Here is a 14,546-nt window from a genome sequence, read left to right on the forward strand (position 1 = left end):
CACTTATTATTTTGTAATCTTTATCTATCTCTAAAATGTATGTTTGTAGTGGGACCTAAGTTACTGTTTACTGTTTTTTGTTTTGTAATCTCTATCTATCTCTAAAATGTATTTTTTTGTAGTGGGACCTAAGTTACTGTTTACTGTTTTTGTTTTGTTTTTTGTATTACCATAAATTCTGGCCATAAGCTTATAAAATTGACACGTTCCATATCCTGTGATAGTGTCACACATGGACCACCAGAACAAGAGATAAATAAATAAATAAATAATACTAATTATTCATAATCTGCATTTTATGCATTTAATAGCTTTTTCACCTAGGATTGACACATAAGAAAAAGGGAGAGAGTTCAGTCATAGAGAATTTATTTTCCTCTTCATTCTTAAATGTGTACCATAATTTATCTTGTTCCTCATTCCTGTCTGTCTTCTGAGGTGACAGTTTTTTTTACAAAAATTCCTGAATTTGAAGTTTTCTAAAATTTTTAACCATGTCTGCCCACTAGTATTCTATAGTTGTTCCTATTTCAATTATTTATAAAAAATGCTCTTCCAGTGTTCCAATTATTAAACATTCCTGTTTGTACAAGTTACACAGAGATGTCTTGTGGAATGCAACATAAGTTGTCAAAGTGAAAACAATATTCATTTTGACAGGGCAGCCATAAATAAGCATCAAATCATGTGGAATTTGATGAAATCTTGGGTTTCTAATAATCAAGACCGAACTATTAGTACCGACAAGCATAAATTTTTGGAAGGATAACGAAATGTGTTATAGTGGACATCTATCAAAGGAAGAGGTGTGTCACCTATAAACCTACATGTCATAGTAAAGAGCAAATAAAGGGCAGATAGGCTTCTGAGACCATAGGATTTAATACTGAGACAGGTTACTTAATATTTATTTAAGTGCTGCAAACATTAAATCAAATATTTGCTGTCGTAGTTCTTGCATTGCCATTACTCATCCAATGAAAGAGGCACTAAAATGGAGCTTAACACTGACTACAGATGAATGAGTATTAATTAATAAGAAAGTCAGAAAACTTTCTCACGAGTCTTTAGAGTGAAATTTATCTTCTGGATGCAAAGAAAAAAAGGACAAAAAGTGGAAGGATACCACCTTTTCCCTTTTAAAAATATAAAAATAAAAAACTAATCAAAGTGGTCACATACAGGTAGTGTGTTAGCTAATAAAAGAGTACAACATATGAAATTCAAGGGCTTCTAACATTAGTGAAATGCTACCACATTTTGGACAGTGTATGAAGTAGTAACAGAAGAGGGGAAACAGGGAATCATAGTATGTAACATAAACAACAGTGGGTTATTACTAGAATAGATACCATATGAAAAAAGAGATGCAATAAAAATTATATCAAAAGGAAAACAAGAGGATAAAAACAGAAACATTGTGTCAGAACTTAACATTCAATGATAAGAGATTTACAAGAAAAGCGCTTATTTGGGAAAAATTTTTAGAAGCAAAAAATAAAATTCCATCAGAGGAAATAATGTAGTAGACAAAAACAAGAGTAGGTAAAAAGTAATATGTAAATGTGCAGAAAGACTTAAAATAATAATCAAAGACCAAAATGACATAAGTGGTTATACAAAACATAGCACCTTATGATGTTGACTTTAAAAAGAGGTCATTATTATTTAAGTGTTGTTTTAATTAGCTACATTAATAGTTTACAATTTAATAGCTACAGAAGTTTAATTTTAGTGTATCTGCAGCTGCAACAATATTAACATATTTGTATGTGAAAGCAAAACCATACTCTATACATACAGATCATAAACCAATAACTTTTGCTTTTAGTACATACAAAGACAGCTGCTCCTCAATTCAGTCCCAACAGCTGGAGCTCATCAGCCAATTCACAACAGGTTTGAGGTACATTAGTGGAGCTATGAACATAGCAGCCAATATTTACTTATTTATTTTTTTGGCATTGGAGCCATCAAACATACTGTGGATTATGAGCAACTCACCAAAGCACACGCTACCCACAGCCGATTGCAGGACTATTTGCAAAACAGCTCTACAGGACTAAAATTTAGCACATATGGTCAGCAGGGGCAAAAGTTCTGATTTGGTGTGATGTGTGTCAAGCCAGACCAACCCCTTTTACACCTGACGGCCTCCACAAGATGTCTGATAGTGTGCATAAATTGACCCACCCCGCAAACACCGCAGCTGTAGAAAAATCTGAAGTGAACAATTTAGCACAAGAAAAGTGTAAGAAGTCACAGGTGTTTGGTAAAAGTGAAGAAATAGTTATTTACTCTAACAGTCATGAACGAAATCTCTGAGAAATATTTCGTTATGAACTCAACGTGAAAGCATGTGGCTTTGTTAAACCTGGGGCACCCATGAAGGAAGTTATCAAAAGTATCGACCAGGAATATTTAGAAAACAAAAACAAAAGTATTGTGTTGATTGGGGGAGCCAATGATGTTTATAGAAATGAACTAGCATCTGCTATCGGTAACCTGAAGCAAGTTTTACATTCTGCAAGAGAGAGCATCGTAATTGTAACTGGAATACCTCACAGACACAATCTGATGACTACTTCCTGCGTAAATTTCGAAATTAAAAGGGCAAACAGGCAGTTCCACAAGATCTGCAAAATGTACCCAAATGCACATTTTCTTAGTGTGGACTTACTTCAAAGGTGCAACTACAGAAAACATGGAATGCATCTGAACAGAAGTTGCAAGATAACAGTGTGCACAATACAGCCATCCCAATGATGTATCCAAAAACAGTCGAGCAGTTATCAGTATCAGTTGATTACCACTTCAAAAGCAATGGTACTGTAAATACAACTCCTGCTAACATGTCAACAGAGAGAACAGTGACAGAAGCAGTAGGTCTACCTGAAAAGGTGAAGTCAACAAAAGCTACATTAACAGGAGCATCAGTCCCAGCGATGACAGAATAATCCAGGCAGCCAATAGTATCACCAGCAACCACGAATGAGAAGACAACTACAACAGATAGAATGGTGTCAATGATTTTTTATGTGCAGGCCTGAAGAAGAAAAAGCCAATACCCTAAACAATGTCAAATGTTTACTACCACATGACTTTAGGCAGACTCCTCTGGAATCTCAGTCAAGAAATAACAGTACTGACAAAATAAAGAAGGTAGGGTTATCAATTTTTCATCAAAATGTGAGAAGCCTCCCTAACAAAATAGACCAATTGCTTATCAACATTAATGAGAAAGACTGTATAAATAATGTCCAGATATTGTGCTTCACTGAGCACCATGTTACTAGCAACTGCATCATGCCCTTTTTACCAAGTTACAACTTAGCAACCCAATACTGTAGAGTAAATAAAGAAATGGGGGGAGTGGCAACATATGTTAAGGAAAATTTTGATTACAAAGTAATTGACATTACAAAATACTGTATGGACCAACATTTTGAAGCATGTGCTACTGAAATAAAAACCAATCTCAATTCATTAATAGTCCTGGCTGTTTACAGGGCACCATCAGGAAACATAAAAATGCTTTTTAGTCTCATGGACCGGGTATTATCAGTTTTATTTTAAAAAACAAAGGATATTCCAGCCTTAGATGATTTTAATGTAGACTGTCTGACTGATAATAACAATAGAAGTAACTTCCAGAATGTGATGTCCACTAATAATCTGAATTCAGTAATCAATTTTCCCACTAGAATCACACCAGATTCCCAAACTATGATAGACAATGTATTTTTAAATGTAACTAGATACCAGAACATTAATGTAAACCAGGTTATAAATGGTCTCACAGACCATGATGGTCAATTAATCACTCTTTATAGCGTTAACAATATTGTTAAACTATCTCCCCAGTGGAAATGTATAAGAATAATGAACAAAGAGGCAAAAGAATCCTTCAACTGTAAGTTGCAGCTAATGGACTGGTCCTTTATTTACAACAGTTATAATGCTAATGACAAATTTAACTATTTTATAAATGATTTTTCTGCTTTTTCGAAGAATCTTTTCCAAAGAAATGAGCCAAAAATATTAATCCAAATTCTGTAAGTACGCCTTGGATCACAGAAGGTATTAAACAGTCATGCAGGACTAAGAGAGATATTTATGCTAAAATCAGAACAACTAATGATACACAAAAAAAGAATCATTATAGATTGTACTGCAAAATTTTAAAGAAAGTAATACACAAATCAAAAGCCCTTTTCTATAAAGAGAAAATAGATAAATCTAATAATAAAATGAAAACAATTTGGAACATTATAAAAAGTGTGACAAAGACAAAAACAAGTGACACAGATGACCTAAAAATCAGGCATGGGGGTAACTTAATAGAAAATCAAAAAAGTGTGGCTGAAATTTTTACCAAACATTTCCTGTCAGTAACACAACAAATTGGCTGTAGGCCATCTGTTGAGGAAGCTATGACTTTATGTCAGGATGCATACTCCAACATAATACCAGAAATGTATATTAATCCTATCACTGTAGAGGAAATTTAAACAGTCATCTGGTCTTTAAAGCGTAAGAACTCTGCAGGAGTAGATAATGTATCCAATAATTTATTGAAATTTTCATGTATATGGATTAGTGATATTCTGTGCCATATTTTTGATGCATCATTTCAACAAGGCATTTTTCCTGAAAGACTCAAGTGTGCCATTGTGAAGCCCCTACACAAGAAGGGTGATAGAGCTGTGCTCACTAACTACTGCCCTATTTCACTGTTAACAGCCTTCTCTAAAATTCTAGAAAAATTAATGCACAATAAAATTACTGAACACCTCATAATGAACAGACTTATCAACAAGAGCCAGTTTGGCTTTCAGAGGGGCTGTTCAACTGAGGATGCAGTGTATGCACTTACAAATGAAGTACTTGAATGTCTAAATGAGAAAAATTATAGGAATTGGTGTTTTCTGTGACTTATCAAAGGCATTTGATTGTGTAGATCACCACATTCTCAGGCAGAAAGCCAAACTACTTGAAATAAGGGGTGTCTCAGGTAACTGGCTGCAATCTTATCTTCAGGAAAGAAAGCAGAAAGTAATTTTAAACAGCTCAGATGAGTCAAGGGATACCTCCGCTGAGTCTGAATGGACTTCCATTAGTTGTGGTGTGTCTCAAGGCTCAATTCTGGGGCCACTGTTGTTTCTGATGATTATAAATGATTTACCACTGTCTGCAAGCCTGCCTTGCAAATTTACTCTTTTTGCTGACGATACCACCATCTTCATGAGTGGAAAATCAGATTTTAATTTCGAGGAGTCAGTTAACAACATACTCTCTGAAGTGATTAACTGGTTCAGTGTTAATGGTCTCTCTCTAAACTCAAGTAAGACAAATTTTATCCAGTTCCATACAAAAACAAAAAAGTGAGAGAAATAAATGTAACATGTGGAAATCAACCAATAGAAAGAATGGGTGTGTTTAAATTTCTTGGAGTACATATTGATAGCAAAATGAAATGGTCCTTCCATATACAACAAACCCTAAAAAAATTGAGCTCAGCTATGTATGCAATCAGAATGATGTCTTCCATTGGAGATTTAACGACTATTACGTCCACATATTATGGGTATTTTCACTCCGTTGTGTGTTACGGAATTATCTTCTGGGGAAATTTAGCTTTGGCAAAGAAAAGTTTTTTGGCCCAGAAAAGGGCTATTAGAATTATGTGCAGAGTACCCCCTAGGACATCATGCAGTAACCTTTTGAAAAAGCTGCAAATAATGACCACTGTATTCCAGTACATGTATTCGCTGATGTGTTTTGTAATTAAGAACCCTGCACAATTTCCATCAAATAGGAACTAACACAAATATAATACAAGAGGGAAAGAAAATCGTCATTGTGAAATTAAGAACCTGACAGTTGTTCAGAAAGGTGTCAAACAGTCAGGAACAAAAATTTTTAACCATCTCCCTGACCAGATAAAATTTTTAAGAGAAAATGAATCTCTTTTTAAAAGCAAAACTAAAGGAATATTTGTTAAATATGTCTGTTTATACATTAGAAGAGTTTTATGATGCAAAAAGGGAAATAGCATTTAGATAGAATTATCCATCTTGTTAACAAAGAAATGTGCTTGCAATTTTTCTCCAAATTAAAACATGAAATTTTGTATTTACACTCAAAAAAATATGCTGTTATATGTACAATATCTGTTTTTCCTCTAAACTTCATGTTAACTATATGCAGTTATGTAGAACATTTTTTATATATTTAATGATGACTGTTTTGTAACTTTTTGTATGTTTGTTGTTTTGTATGTTTGACTCGATCCACATCTCATGTGACGTGCTCACAATACGAGATCTACGGAACATGAAATAAATAAATATTTCTTTTAGGGTTACTAGTGTTGCTCTGAGAGTAGGTTTATGACATCATAAAGGCATCAGGGTTGTTCTTATCAGAATCGACAGCAAATCAATGCCGACAGTGATATTACAGGTATACATGCTGACGTTGCAAGCTGAAGATGAAGAGATAGAGAAAGTATATGAGGAGGACGTTGAAATTTTAATACAGTATGTAAAGGGAGATGAAAATCTAATAGTCATGCGGGACTGGAATGCAGTTGTAGGGGAAGGACTAGAAGAAAATGTTACAGGAGGATATGAGCTTGGGACAAGGAATGAGAGAGGAGAAAGGCTAATTGAGTTCTGTAACAAATTTCAATTAGTAATAGTGAATACTCTGTTCAAGAATCACAAGAGGAGGAAGTATACTTGGAAAAGGCCAAGTGACACAGAATAATTTCAGTTAGATTACGTCATGGTCAGACGAAATTTCGAAATCAGATACTGGATTTTAAGGCGTACTCAGATCACAATATAGTAGTGAAGAAGAGTAGTCTGAAGTTTAAGACATTAGTCAGGATGAATCAATACGCAAAGAAGTGGGATATGAAAGTACTAAGGAATAACAAGATATGCTTGAAGTTCTCTAAGGCTTTAGATACAGCAATAAGGAATACCTCAGTAGGCAGTACAGCTGAAGAGGAATGATCTCTAAAAAGGGCCATCACAGAAGTTGGAAAGAAAAACATAGGTACAAAGAAGATAACTGCGAAGAAACCATGGGTAACAGAAGAAATATTTCAGTTGATCAATGGGAGGAGGAAGTACAAAAATGCTCTGGCAAACTCAGGAATACACAAATACAAGTCGCTGAGGAATGAATAAATAGGGAGTGCAGGGAACCTACGATGAAATGGCTGCATGAAAAATGTGAAGTAATCAAATATGAAATGATCATCAGAAGGACAGACTGAGCATACAGCAATGTAAAAACAGCCTTTGGTGACATTAAAACTAAGGTTGGTAACATTAAGAGTGCAACAGGAATTCCACTGCTAAATGCAGTGGAGAGAGCAGATAGGTGGAAAGAATACATTCAAAGTGTCTATAAGGGGGAAGATTTGTCTGATGTGATGGAAGAAGAAATAGGAATCGATTTAGAAGAGATAAGGGATGCAGTATTAGAATCTGAATTCAAAAGATTTTTGGAGGACTTAACATCAAATAAGGCAAAAGGGATAGCTAACATTCCATCAGAATTTCTAAAATTATTGGGGGGGGGGAGGGGGTGGCAACAAAACGACTATTTACATTGGTGTGTAGTATGTATGTCTGGTAACATACCATCTGACTTTTGGAAAAATATCGTCCACACAATTCTGAAGACTGCAAGAGGTGGCAAGTGCAGAATTATCGCACTATTAGCTTAACAGCTCAAGCATCCAAGTTGTTGACAAGAATAATATACAGAAGAATGGAAAAGAAAACTGAGGGTGTGCTAGATGGTGGCTTTAGAACAGGTAAAGGCAGCAGAGAGGCAATTCTGACATTGCAGTTGATAATGGAAGCAAGACTAAAGAAAAATCCAGACATGTTCATAGATTAGTCATCCGGGAAAAAGCATTTGACAATCTAAAATGGTGCAAGATGTTCGAAATTCTGAGAAAAATATGGGTAAGCTATAGGGAGAGATGGGTAATAAAAATAAGTACAAAAGCCAAGAGGGAATAATAAGAGTGGACGATCGAGAACTAAGTGCTTGGATTAAAAAGGGTGTAAGACAGGGATGTAATCTTTCACCTCTACTGTTCAATATGTACATCAAAGAAGCAATGTTGGACAAAAAAAAAAAAAAAGGTTCGATAGTGGAATTAAAATTCAAGGTGAAAGGATACCAATGATAAGATTTGCTGATGACATTGCTATCCTTAGTGAAATTGAAGAAGAATTACATGATCTGCTGAATCAACTGATCAATCTAATGAGTACAGGATATGGATTGAGAGTAAATCAAAGAAAGACAAAAGTAACGAGAAGTACCAGAAATGAGAACAGCGAGAAACATAACACAAAGATTGATGGTAATAAAGTAGATGAAGTTACGAAATTCTGCTACTTCAGCAGTAAAATAACCAATGATGCACAGAGCAAGGAGGACATTAAAAGCACACTAGCAATGGCAAAAAGGGAATTCCTGGCCAAGAGAAGTCTACTAATATCAAACATAGGCCTTAGCTCGAGGAAGAAATTTCCAGGAATGTACGTCTAGAGCACAGCATTGTATGGTAGTGAAACATGGACTGTGGGAAAACCGGAACAGAAGAGGATTGAAGCATTTGAGATGTGGTGCTACAGACGAATGTTGAAAATTAAGTGGACTGATAAGGTAAGGAATGAGGAAATTTTGCGCAGAATCAGAGAGAAAAGGAATGTTTGGAAAACACTGACAAGGAGAAGGGACAGGATGATCTGTTAAGACATCAGGGAATGATTTCCATCATGCTAGAGGCAGCAGAAGGGTGCAAAAACTGTAGAGGAAGACAGAGATTGGAATACATTCAGCAAATAATTGAGGATGTAGGTTGCGAGTGTTACTCTGAGATGAAGAGGTTGGCACAGGAGAGAAATTCGTGGCAGGCCGTATCAAAGCATCCAGAAGACTGATGACCCAAAACAAAGTTCCAGTTACAGTGATGATCATACCCGTTGCTCTTTTGATTGTACAGCTGCTTCTTTGTATGTTACTCTGATGATTGTTATGTTGTCAGCCACCTACAGAATATAATATTAGTCACAAAGTGTTGTGTCATACAGAATGTTTACAGTGAAGCACAGCAAGTGAAGGCATGCTGTAAGCGAGAGGAAATACTCTGTGATTAATATTTAGTACACTATTCTGCAGAAAGAGGGATGAACTTCCGAGCTGGCGTGATTTTTGGATATTCAAATGTTGTAGCATAGAAACTTTATTTTTCCTTATTTTTGTTTTCAGGATACTGGTTCTTTCACTGTCATATATCAAATCATGCAGAACTTGGTATGGGTGTAGTACTGAAAGTTGGTGGGCATGATGAGATGGTATCAATTCCATCAGATTTTCCTCAGTGTGGAAACTGGAAGTGGACTTACCATGAAGAAGCTGCTGGATCAAGATCCTATGGAAGTTTACTGGCATTATTGCTTTGTTTGTCTCTCCTAGAAGTATATTACATAGGCATGGCATGATATTTTCTGCAGTTACTTTATTTCATTCTCAAAAAAACTACCATTACATGCAACTCTATTATTTCAGAAATTATTATATACAATAAATTTAAAAATTCTTGAATTCTGTTTTTTAAATGCTATAAATATTACTCTAAACTCTGAGATATTTAAGATGCTCCACTATGTTACAAATTCAGGATAAAAATATGTTCTCTAAATGAAGCATTTTTATCATATGATGTCATGTTGCTAGGCAAAAAATTGCAGTACTCTGAAGGGATCATCAGCTGAACAGAAAATAGATTGTTCTTGTGTCACATGATGATAGAAGTAAATGATTAAAGCTTTGAACCATTATAACAATATGAGTATTTTATGAAACTACCTTGAACACAAATTAAAATATCAGGATGAGACTGAAGAAATGAAGAAACTGACAACTAAATTGCTTCACCCACACAACCCCCCCCTCCCTCCCCCCAACCCCACCCCCACACACACACATATATACAGGCTGTTCCAGGCCTCTGTCCACCAAAAGTATGAACTATATTTAAGTTGAACTTGATTTGCCATTGAATACACAAAGTGGAATAGACTCTCTGGCACTAAATAAGATTTTTCTTCTCCGACAGGATTCTCATAAAAAAGGCAACTTTTACAAAGTATTTTTAAGCAAAAGGTCAATATTGCTCGTAACATGGAATTCATAGAATTGTTGTTTCAGTTACCAGCCATGATCCGTAGCTTTAAAAGTGCTGTTGCAGCAGCTTTGGCAATATCCATCTGAACTATTTATTCATGTCAAATGAATTCGCAATTGTGAATAAGGACTACCATCAGCTGTAGAACGGAATAACGACGATGAAAGTTTTTTTTTTTTTTTCGGACTGGGCCTCGAACCCAGATTCCGCACTTTTCGCAAGCAGTCATCTTACCATTTGGTTAACTGTGCACAACTCATAGCCACACCCAACCTTCCATATATTGTCAAGCATGGGTCTGGCTGTGAGTCGTGCAGGGATAGCCAAATTGTGAGGCAACCGCTCGCAAAGCGGGATATTTGGCTTTGGGTCCCTGTCCAGCACAAATTTCATTGTCGTCATTCCACTCTACAGCTGATGGTAGTCCTTATTCATAATTGCGAATTCATTTGATGTGTTACGTAAGGGCTGTGGTTGCCGCAGTGCTTGTTGCACATGCATACATGTCCAAAGTGTAAAGAAATTTAATAATCTTTTCTTATTGATACATGTGTAGATAATTAATCGACTCTCACACCAAAGATGCAGCTGAAAAGTATTTAACACTGATGGGCAAAAGAAGATTTACGCTCTTCGTTTATTAGTTATAGTAATAGTTACCTTTCGTTGTTCTCTTGTCCTGGTGATAAGACGTATAAACGAAGTGCTCTGTAATTTCAAGAGAAATTGTGCTGAATAATGACGGCAACTTCTGAAACAATATGATTTTCTCATTAACGATACCAGGGATCCGAGCTCCTGTAACTCTGGAAGATTATTATGATTTTAATTTTATATTGAGAATTTAGATGAAGGCAACGATCTTCACGACGGCGCTGCACCAGAACAGAGGTACGTGAATGTGTTCACCTCTTTCCCTTCGTGGTCGTGTCAGTTTAAATATTTAGGTCATACTTGCAGCGACATTCAGAACTTGCAATCTTTCATTTCACTTAATTACGAAGTCCGACTGTTTTCTTTCTCAGATGAATAAATGCAATTTAAACATAATTCTTTTTACCCAGGCCATGGGGAATGATAGTACTTTGAACGTACATGCCTCTATCCCAAACGTAAGTTTGCAAACAACTGAGCGTTTACCGATGTAACTATACTTGTGCCCATTTCCCTGACAGTACGGTATTAATTCTTATTTTTAACCACTCACTCGCGAATGTACGGTCCCTCTTATTTTGTGTAGTCAGTTGGGTGTATTCCTTATTAACGTTACTTTTAATATTCAGTGGCTTAGTTTCCACAATTGACCTTTGCCTCTGTCGTAACGGCGCTTCACGCGAAACATTTATTTCGCGACATTCATACTATCTCTCATTTCAAAATTATGACGGTGGATGACCAAGTTTTTAACAATTTAACAAGGCGGTTACAATGGCGACTGAGAGGCATACTTTTGTTTCAGAAAAAATTAGTACAAATTGTAAGTTGAAATATTTAAGTAATTTTTTCCAGCTTGGGACTATAATCAATTGTTTGTTACATTTTACGCCAACTGCGTACGAGACAAAAAATTTATTACCGAAATGAGCTCATAAAATTGACAATTATTTATCCCAAAAATTTGGAAAAGAAGGAAGGTTTGGAACATTAAACCTACTACCAAGAAACCCGGCCGCCAAAAGAATATACGTACGGTAAGAGCAACAGCACTACTATGCTTTTGATTGATCGTAAATGTGGGATAGAATTGCCTTTTTGCGAGACCCACTGCATAGCATGCATTGTTTTTTTTTTCAAAATTTCTTTTTTAGATATTTTTGAAGGTTTTGTTAATGTATTATACGTGAAAGTATCACAAGATGGCGGAAAATTTTTATTAGTTGCGTGCGGGATTCTGGATCGTCAGTCTGTTGTTTGAGCAGAGAGAAATTTTACTGCATTAATTTAAACAGACATCACTACGTCATATGTGATTTGTTTATGTGTGATTCGAATTACTGCAATAGTGAAGCTTGGTTGTACATTGACTAACGTGTACAAATAACGACGGTGGAACTTAGGTCTCGAACTAACACGATGGTTAGTTCATCGGACGACGAATCTGTTGCTCAGCTTTAATAAATCCTGAGGTAGAAAATGTACACGATAGTGATACCACGGTCGCAGTGGCTAGTGGTACTGTTTTGCAAGTGGCAGGCGATTACATGCCTACACTAGAAACCATACCAGGCTCTGCACTTACGCAGGTTCCAGCAGAGCCAAACTTATTAAAATTGTTCGAAGCTATGCAAACTGATCTGTTGACACAGTTTGGAAATCAGATAACCTCACGAATGACTACACAGATGAGCAGTTTAGAAACTGATGTAAAGTATCTAACAGAAATTCAAAACAACCTGACAAAACAGATAACACAGTTAACATCCGAAGTGGCAGATCAGGTGATTGAAGTAATGTCGGAAGATTTAAATAATATGAATCAGAAAATAGACAAATTAAAATCAACAGTAAAACATATACCTGTCCAAATAAGAAAACTAACTGAAGACTTTAATGCTATGCACTTACAACAAATAACACTTAACACGAAAATGGAGCAAGCTTTCACGCAAGTTAAAGAGGTAACTAAAAAACAGAAGGGGCAGTTTGATGAATTTTTGCAAGAGAAAGATATTCATATCAACCGCACTTTAGAAAAAGAATTACAGAAAGCTATAAATAACACAACGGAACAATTTACACTAAACAGAACACATCTGTTACAAAATTACAGACGGACATAGAGCATATTACCAGGCAACTTCATGGCATTAAGGCGCAACATAGAGACGCAGAAGAAGAGGAAGAACGTGGAAAGATGTATACAGGTAAGGACGACAGTGCACGTAGTGACTATCTCAGTGCCAAAGTTAATATGTACTCGCCTAACTACGAGGGGTACGGCAGTCAGCGACACCAGAATGTGAACGGGAAACAGAAAACAGAAGAACCAACTTTGTCGATTGTATGGCTTGAAGAGAGTCCTATAAAACATCGGTAATTTCAGATGTTTTTCTCTGAACGCAAATGAGTACATCCTATTACTTTTATCATCTCATTCAGGAATGTGTTGCCCAAGGCATGGTCCGAACAGCAAAAGATTCAGTATGTTACCGGATACATTGCAGGCAATGGTGCGCTGTTGGCGACCGAAATGTCTGAAACTTGCCAAGCATTAGAGCAAATCGAAAATCCTCTTCTTTCTAAGTAATGGTCACATTGTATGCAGGAACGATTAAGGAAATCGCTGTTCGCTCCGGAACAATACAATAAACTTTGGATCTTTACGAAACTACTTCGAAAAGTATCTACACAAATCGCGTTTCTGGAATGAACCAGTTTCACATACTGATGTTATACAGATTTTGAAAGCCAAATTGCCCATTAACATCGATGTAGAAGTTGTACAGGTATCTAAGAGCAATTTGAAGTATTTCTTATCGATCTAAGATTCCATAGATTTTATTTATAAAGACGTGATGCACAGCGGTAGACCTAACAGCCAAAATAGTTATCATAACGGTAGTGGAAATCAGTCTCTGACGTACCAAGGGAATACTGACTCAACAATGTTGAGCGCGCGACTGAGCCACGACCGGCTTTTGTCGATCCAGCCTCTGCAGCGCAAATGCAAAACCCGAATTCGGGAGCCAATTTTAATTCCAATTACAATTCTAATTACAACCAATGCTTTAAAAGAAAGAGGAAGAATGGTGATAGGAATTATTCTGGCAAAGGAAATCGAAACTGGAATAGGCAGGATGGTAGAAATCAGTGGGGAAATGCTTATAACCAGTGTCAACCACAGCAAAATAGCAATAAAAACTTAGTCAATCCCAGAATTATGCAATGGCAGTATGCTCAAACCAACCAACAGTTGCCGGCCGGGGTGGCCGAGCGGTTCTAGGCGCTACAGTCTGGAACCGCGCGACCGCTACGATCGCAGGTTAGAATCCTGCCTCGGGCATGGATGTGTGTGATGTCCTTAGGTTAGTTAGGTTTAAGTAGTTCTAAGTTCTAGGGAACTGATGACCTCAGAAGTTAAGTCCCATAGTGCTCAGAGCCAAAGAGATTGACAGCCACAAGGCCCTACCAACCTACCCTGTACTAAACTGAAGGATACTAGGTGTCATATGCGGTAAATCCAAGCTGATGAAAGCGCAAACCATTATCGAAGTGTAGAGTGAGTAGATCGTATTCCAGTCGATTTTCTTGATGATCGAAGGGTTGACAGCACAATGTATTTTCGCACTGAATTTCCTGAGGGAAAAGTGTGCTAAAATTT

General features: G+C 36.4%; 1 protein-coding gene across 1 annotated transcript in view; it reads left to right on the forward strand.

Moving 5' to 3' along the window:
- The window catches only part of LOC126237152 (uncharacterized), a 235,017-nt gene extending 225,375 nt beyond the window's left edge, over positions 1-9,642 (forward strand). The window contains exon 11 of the mRNA XM_049946997.1: positions 9,307-9,642. Within this exon, the coding sequence (XP_049802954.1) occupies positions 9,307-9,539 (233 nt within the window). The 3' untranslated portion in view covers positions 9,540-9,642. The remainder of the gene's footprint in view (positions 1-9,306) is intronic.
- The last annotated feature ends 4,904 nt before the right edge of the window (positions 9,643-14,546 follow it).

Source organism: Schistocerca nitens, chromosome 2 (genome assembly GCF_023898315.1).
Source record: "Schistocerca nitens isolate TAMUIC-IGC-003100 chromosome 2, iqSchNite1.1, whole genome shotgun sequence".
Classification (NCBI taxonomy): Eukaryota; Metazoa; Arthropoda; class Insecta; order Orthoptera; family Acrididae; genus Schistocerca; species Schistocerca nitens.